This window comes from Cucurbita moschata, unplaced genomic scaffold (assembly GCF_002738365.1).
Source record: "Cucurbita moschata cultivar Rifu unplaced genomic scaffold, Cmos_1.0 Cmo_Scf00066, whole genome shotgun sequence".
In the NCBI taxonomy this organism is placed as follows: Eukaryota; Viridiplantae; Streptophyta; class Magnoliopsida; order Cucurbitales; family Cucurbitaceae; genus Cucurbita; species Cucurbita moschata.
The window spans coordinates 864605-871472 of record NW_019268582.1 but is presented as its reverse complement, the minus strand read 5'-3'; the positions used below and the strand labels follow the sequence as shown (position 1 = coordinate 871472).

At 39.8% G+C, this 6868-nt stretch overlaps 1 protein-coding gene across 1 annotated transcript; it reads left to right on the top strand.

Moving 5' to 3' along the window:
• Positions 1-3501: 3501 nt before the first annotated feature.
• Positions 3502-5354, top strand: LOC111437785 (polyol transporter 5-like). Its single transcript, XM_023075853.1, has 3 exons — positions 3502-3662; positions 3730-4076; positions 4186-5354. Exons 1-3 carry the CDS (start codon positions 3548-3550, stop codon positions 5269-5271), a joined length of 1548 nt encoding a protein of 515 aa, XP_022931621.1. The 5' UTR covers positions 3502-3547; the 3' UTR covers positions 5272-5354.
• Positions 5355-6868: the final 1514 nt, after the last annotated feature.

Below are 6868 nucleotides of genomic sequence, written 5' to 3'. Positions count from 1 at the left end.
GACGCTTCCGGACGACGCAACCGCTCCTAGAGTTTCAGCGACACTTCCGGCCGATGCAACCGCTCCTGGAGCTTCAGCGACGCTTCCGGACGACGCAACCCCTTCTGGAGCTTCAACGACGCTTCCAGACGACGCAACTCCCTCTGGAGCTTCAGCGACGCTTCCGGACGACGCAACCCCCTCTGGGGCTTCAGCAACGCTTCTGGCCGAGGTATCCCCCTCCTTCGGGGTTTCAGCAATGCTTCCGGCCGACGGAGCCCCCTCCGGTACTTTTCTTCAATTCTCTAACAGTCTTTGTGAAGCTAACTCGTTTCTATTAGCTCGTAACGAAGTTCTCACAAGGACTCATAACAATCTCTGCATCAAATACACCTTGTTCATAGCCAACGATTTTTCGTACATATTCGACAGCGTCTTTAACAGACCTGACGTTGTCTTCTCCCTGATAATGTTGAACGCCACGTTTTTGGATAGCGTCAACCGGATCAGCCCCAAGGCTTGTCGATCCTTGAGCTTCCACTGTTCCGTGGTCATGGTATCCGGCTTCACCCCCAACAGAGGTTCGTGAAGATCTTTCTGGTACAGATAATCTTCAATCTGCATTTTCCAGAAACCGAAATCGGATCCATCGAACTTCTCAATTCCAATCTTTGAACTTTCCATCTTCACAGATCGTGGTGAATTTCGCCTTGCTCTGACTTCCGCCTTGCTCTGACTTCCGCCTGGCTCTGACTTCCGCCTGGCTCTGACACCGCTTGGCTCTGATACCAGTTGTTAGGATCGATATCAGTCGTTAGCTCTGATACCAGTTGTTAGGATCGCACAACAACACACACGCTCGATCTAGATAAACACAAAGAAAAGGATAGAGAAAAGTTGCAAGGAGAACTCTGGCTAAAAGGATTTTTTTTTTGTATTGATGACTTCAGGTATGTACAACAAGAGAGAGTACAGAGAATAGAAAAGTACCTCTTCAAAGCTCTACCGGACCCAGATATATATATGGTATAGTTTACTATATATAGCTTTACCAGATTTAGCCATCTACTATATATAACTATTTACCATATATAGCTTTACCGGATATAGCTTTACCATATATAGCTTTACTATATATAGCTGTACTAAATATAGCTTTACCGGATATAACCGTTGACCAAGCTATAAATAAGTATCAGGCTCCAAGCCTAACAGTTAGAAGAAATCCAAGAAATGGATGAATCTTCCCCAGAGTTGCCACAACAAACAAGACAAAGGAGAGAGCCCGTTTGGATGCGCGATTATGAAACAGGTGAACACCTATTTGAAGAAGAAGAAGTCGAGGAGGGGTTTTCTTTTCACATCTCCAATGATGATCTTGTGAACTTTGAAGAAGCATAAAGGAAAAGAAGTAGCAGGAGGGTATGAAGCTTGAAATTCAAGCTATTGAAAGAAATCAGGCATGGGAGCTTGTGACATTGCCGTATCAAACAAAGAAAATCGGTGTCAAGTAGGTCTTTAAGACGAAACTGAATGAAGAAGGCAAAGTAGACAAATGCAAAGCGAGACTCGTCGCTAAGGGATACTCGCAGAAGGCAGGAGTAGATTACAATGAAGTTTATGCACCAGTAGCTCGATGGAATACAATCAGAATTCTGGTGGCAGTAGCAGCTCAACGTGGATGGTGCATCTATCAACTTGATGTCAAAAGTGCTTTTCTATACGGTGAATTAAACGAGGAGGTATATGTTGATTAGCCTGAAGGTTTTGTCAAAAAGGGAGAAGAGAACAAGGTTTATCGACTGAGGAAAGCTCTCTACGGCCTGAAACAAGCACCGAGGGCTTGATTCAGCAAAATCGAGAGCTATTTGAAGAAGGAATGATATGAAAAAAGTAATTATGATCTTGAAGAGAATTGGAAGAAAATTGTTGTTGGTTTGCCTGTACGTTGATGATTTGATTTACACAGGAGATGATGAGAATATGTGCAAATGTTTGAAGTTATCAAGTCAACAGAAGTTTGAGATGACAAACTTAGGGAAAATGAAATTCTTCCTTTGAGTTAAAGTTTATCAAAACGAAGGAGGAATTCATTTGTGCCAAAAGAAGTATGCTAAGGAAGTATTGGAAAAATTCAATATGTCGAATTGTAATGCTGTAACGAATCCGATAATCCCTGGCACCTTCTTGTCAAAGTCAGGCAACAAAAGTGTCGATGCAACATTATACAAACAACTAGTAGGATGCTTAATGTACCTTACGGTAACTCGTCTCGACTTAATGTTTGTGGTTTGCTTGATTTCTCATTATATGGCTGATCCAAAGAACATATGCTAAATTCTAAAAGGGCACTGAGATATTTAAAAGACACGGTTAGATGTTAGAGTTCACTACAAATGGAGTAAGGATGTAAATCTTTTGGGATACACAGACAATCATTATGCGTGAGATATTGATGACTGGAAGAGCACTTCAAGCTATGTTTTCTTTCTAAATGGAGCAGCAATATGCTGGAGTTCAAGGAAGCAGGAAATTGTTACACTATCATCTACAGAAGCTGAATATGTAGCTGCCACTGCAAGTGCATGTCATGGTGTTTGGCTTAAGGGAATTCTGAAGGAGCTAGGTGTTCTAAGCAGCGAGTGCATAGATATCATGTGTGACAGTAGTTCAGCAATCAAATTGTCTAAGAACCCAGTTATGCATCGAAGGACAAAACATATTGATGTCAGGTATCGTTACTTGAGTAATTTGTCAATTAATGAGACGGTAAGGTTAGTGTTTTGCGAAACTGAAGATCAAGTGGCAGACATAATGACTAAACCAATTAAGCTAGATCAATTTGTAAAATTTAGAGGCATGCTTGGAGTTCAAAAACTTGAGTAAACTAATGTTGTTTCATTCCATATACTTCAATTTACGGGGAGGAATTTGTTGGAGTTTCTGACTTGGTCTGCAACGTTATAGCTAATTAATAGACGGTAGCTTTCTATTTGCTTTCAAATAGCTCATTTGTCGGAGTTGATTTATTTATTTTATTCTGTTTGTTTGTTATTCTGTTTTGTAAAGCTTTATAAAAGTCGTAGTTATCTTTCAATAAAGATAATTAGTTTCCTTTTAAGCATAGTTTTAACTTTAAATTATATTTTCTTTTACTTCGAATAAAAATATTACATTTACGCATCAAAGTTAATATCACTTTTAGTCAAAAGATAAAAGTATAGAGAAGGTGATTGAAAACCTGGACCATACAATAAAGTGTGGCGCCGATTTCATTGTCCTTCTCCGTCTAATATAATTTCAAAATTTTAATAATAAAATAATACTCGCTAAACAAAAATATAATTATGACCTTGAACTCAAAAAATTTCGATTTTAATATTAATATAAATTTTAAAAATTAAATATTTCGAAAAGGTTTTTTACATGGTCTCCTGGTTATTTATTTATTTATTTTTATCTAATTCCTACAAATTAAATGAACATCTTTTTATGAAATTATGGTATGCTACTCTGGTTGTCTATATAAGAGACGCTCCCAACTCGAAAGCATTATTCAATTCTCAATATGGGATACCACATAGATGAAGCTTCTTCAGCAATTCCCAAGAAGCCCAAAAGAAACAAATATGCTTTCATGTGTGCAATTTTGGCTTCCATGGCTTCCATTTTACTCGGCTACGGTTAGAATTTACTTTATTTAATTTTCTTCTTTTTTTCATGATTTTAATTTGGGGTTTTTCTCAACAGACGTTGGTGTAATGAGTGGAGCTGCAATTTTTATCAAACGAGACTTTGGAATCTCCTACGTCCAGCAGGAAGTTATGACCGGCGTCATCAACCTCTACTCCCTCATCGGCGCCGCCGCCGCCGGCAGAACATCCGACTGGATCGGCCGCCGCTACACCATGGTCCTCGCCGGTATCATCTTCTTCCTCGGTGCCATTCTCATGGGCTTCGCCACCAACTACGCCTTCCTCATGTTCGGCCGTTTCATCGCCGGCCTTGGCGTCGGCTACGCCCTCATGATCTCTCCCGTCTACACTGCCGAAGTCTCTCCCGCCTCCTCTCGCGGCTTCCTCACCTCATTTCCCGAGGTTGGTAGCGGATTACAACTATATAAAATATATTAAATAGCTAATTTTATATCTTAAATCAAATTTCATAAATTACCACCTAAGTCTTAATTTTCTTAATTACGGTCAGGTGTTCATAAATTTCGGATTACTTTTGGGATACATCTCGAATTTCGCTTTCGCAAAGCTTCCACTTCATCTCGGATGGCGATTCATGCTCGGAATCGGCGTATTCCCCTCGGTATTTCTAGCCGTAGTCGTTTTAATGATGCCGGAATCGCCACGTTGGCTAGTAATGCAAGGCCAAGTTGGAGAAGCCAAAAAAGTCCTCGACAAAACCTCTGATTCCGTTGAAGAGGCTCAACAGAGACTCGCCGACATCAAGGAAGCCGCCGGGATACCCATCACCTGCACCGACGACGTCGTCCAAGTCCCAAAGCGGAGCAGCCACGGCAAGGACGTTTGGAAAGACCTCTTCCTCCACCCGACGCCCTCCGTCCGCCACATTATAATAGCCGCCGTTGGACTCCACTTCTTCCAGCAAGCATCCGGCGTGGACTCCGTCGTTCTCTACAGCCCCACCATCTTCGAGAAGGCTGGAATCAAATCCGACAGAGAAAAGCTACTCGCGACGGTGGCCGTTGGATTCACCAAAACCGTCTTTATCTTAGTCGCTACTTTTCTCCTCGACCGTGTAGGACGGCGGCCGTTGCTCCTCAGCAGCGTCGCTGGGAAGATAATATCGCTCCTGCTGCTGGGAATGGGGCTCACGATAATTCAACACCATGATCACGTGAGACTCACGTGGGCAGTTGGGCTGTGTATTGCCACAGTGTTGTCCGACATGGCGTTTTTCTCCATCGGAATGGGGCCCATCGCGTGGGTTTACAGCTCGGAGATTTTCCCGTTGAAGCTACGCGCCCAAGGGGCGAGTATAGGAGTGATAGTGAACAGAATGACAAGTGGGGTAGTGACAATGACGTTTTTGTCCCTGTCCAACGCGATTACGATTGGTGGGGCGTTTTTTCTGTACGCCGGGATTGCAGCGATTTCTTGGGTGTTTTTCTACGTTGTGTTTCCTGAGACGCAAGGGAGGACTCTCGAGGACATGGAGGGACTTTTCGGTAATTTACTTTGGAGATTTTCTAAACAGAGGAAAATAGAGAGAAACGACGTCGGAAATCAAGTTCAATTAGGGACAAATGGGGAAGTTTAGAAAGAAGGCTGTATTGATTTATACTCAACCCTATAATTATGTGTGATTATAATTAATAATATTTTCATCCAAATTAATATTTAGCTTAAATTGGTATTTAATCATTTTTTAATTTTAATTAATTAAAACTTGTAAAATATATTACGAGTGTTAAAAAATCTAATTAAATTTATCCTAATACAAAAATATAATTTAATTGGGATTGAGATTCTATAACTAATCTTATGGTTGGAATGTTATAGGCTTAGTTGGATGAATTGTTTGATAACATGATATGATTCTTGTATTTATGCTGGCCATGAATTTTAAAAATGCATATGTGATTATCTGTAACTGATGTAGATGTTTTTATAAAAAAGATGCCAGTATATTTCTGGTCATCGTACAAATGATGAAACGTGTTCGATAAAGAATGATTACTATGATATATGATTAATTAAATTTGATGTTTTCCACTTGTGAGTCTTCGTGTATGTGTGTGATTCATATAAGTACGAAAAATGATATATTTATGTTCTCTTGCTTTTATAATCTACACTTCAAAGAAATTTGGGTTGAAAGAAGGGTAAAAATGTAATTTTGTAATTTTCAATCAAACTATTCAATTTTTAATCGGAAATGTCCAAAATAAGGAGGATAATTTGAGAATATATATATATATATATTCAAAATAAAAAGAAAATACCAAAAATAGGAAACGATTCGGCTCCTCTTCAGCTCAACAACCCTCATGCTGTCACTTGACGTCTCGCCGAAGCTCCCACGCAGCTGCCGTGATCTGCCTAAAAACGAAGACGAAGAAGAACCGAGAAAAGTGTTATCTTCCGTGACTACATAAACAATCAACGATCACCTAAAAAAAGTAGAATTTGGTGATTATAAACATAGTCGGTAAGCAATCTATTTGTTGGAACTTATTGCATTCTTGATCTAGTAAATTAGCTCTAGAAAGTTTGGGTCTAAGATCGGATCTATGACTACCAAAACTTGTGGGAAAATCTTGAAGTTTCAAGAGGTTCTCTTCCTTGTCACAAACCCCCTCGAGACGAGGAAGTTATTTTAAACAACTCCATTTGGTATTCTTGAGCCATTTTCTTAGCTTTTGGAGGCATTTAAGGTGGAGTTAGATTTTAGTGGCATCAACTTAGGTCAACCCAATAAGTAATTTTAGGGTTGGATGCTCATGGGCTTAGTTGGATGCTTTGTGAGCGGTATGAATAACATGTACCCTATGATCCCTATGCATGTCATATTTTTATGTGTTATGTAATGTTATGAAATTACATTATGATATGAATGATATATGATGCATCTATTTTCATATGTCACACCACGTGCACTATATGTTAAGTATACACATGAAACGTTATATAATGAAAAGAATAGAGGTATGAGTTGCATCATTAGTATATACCCATGATTTCAAACTTGGGAACTCATGCATTTTGTATGTCACGTGCATCGAGATACTTCTCTGTTATGATTAGTATGAACACATACACTATAATATTATATGTGCTCCTTTCCCTTCATGGCTTCCAGCAGCATGAGCGTGCATTAGCCCATAGTCAAGCCTGAGAGGTATGCATAGAAGTTT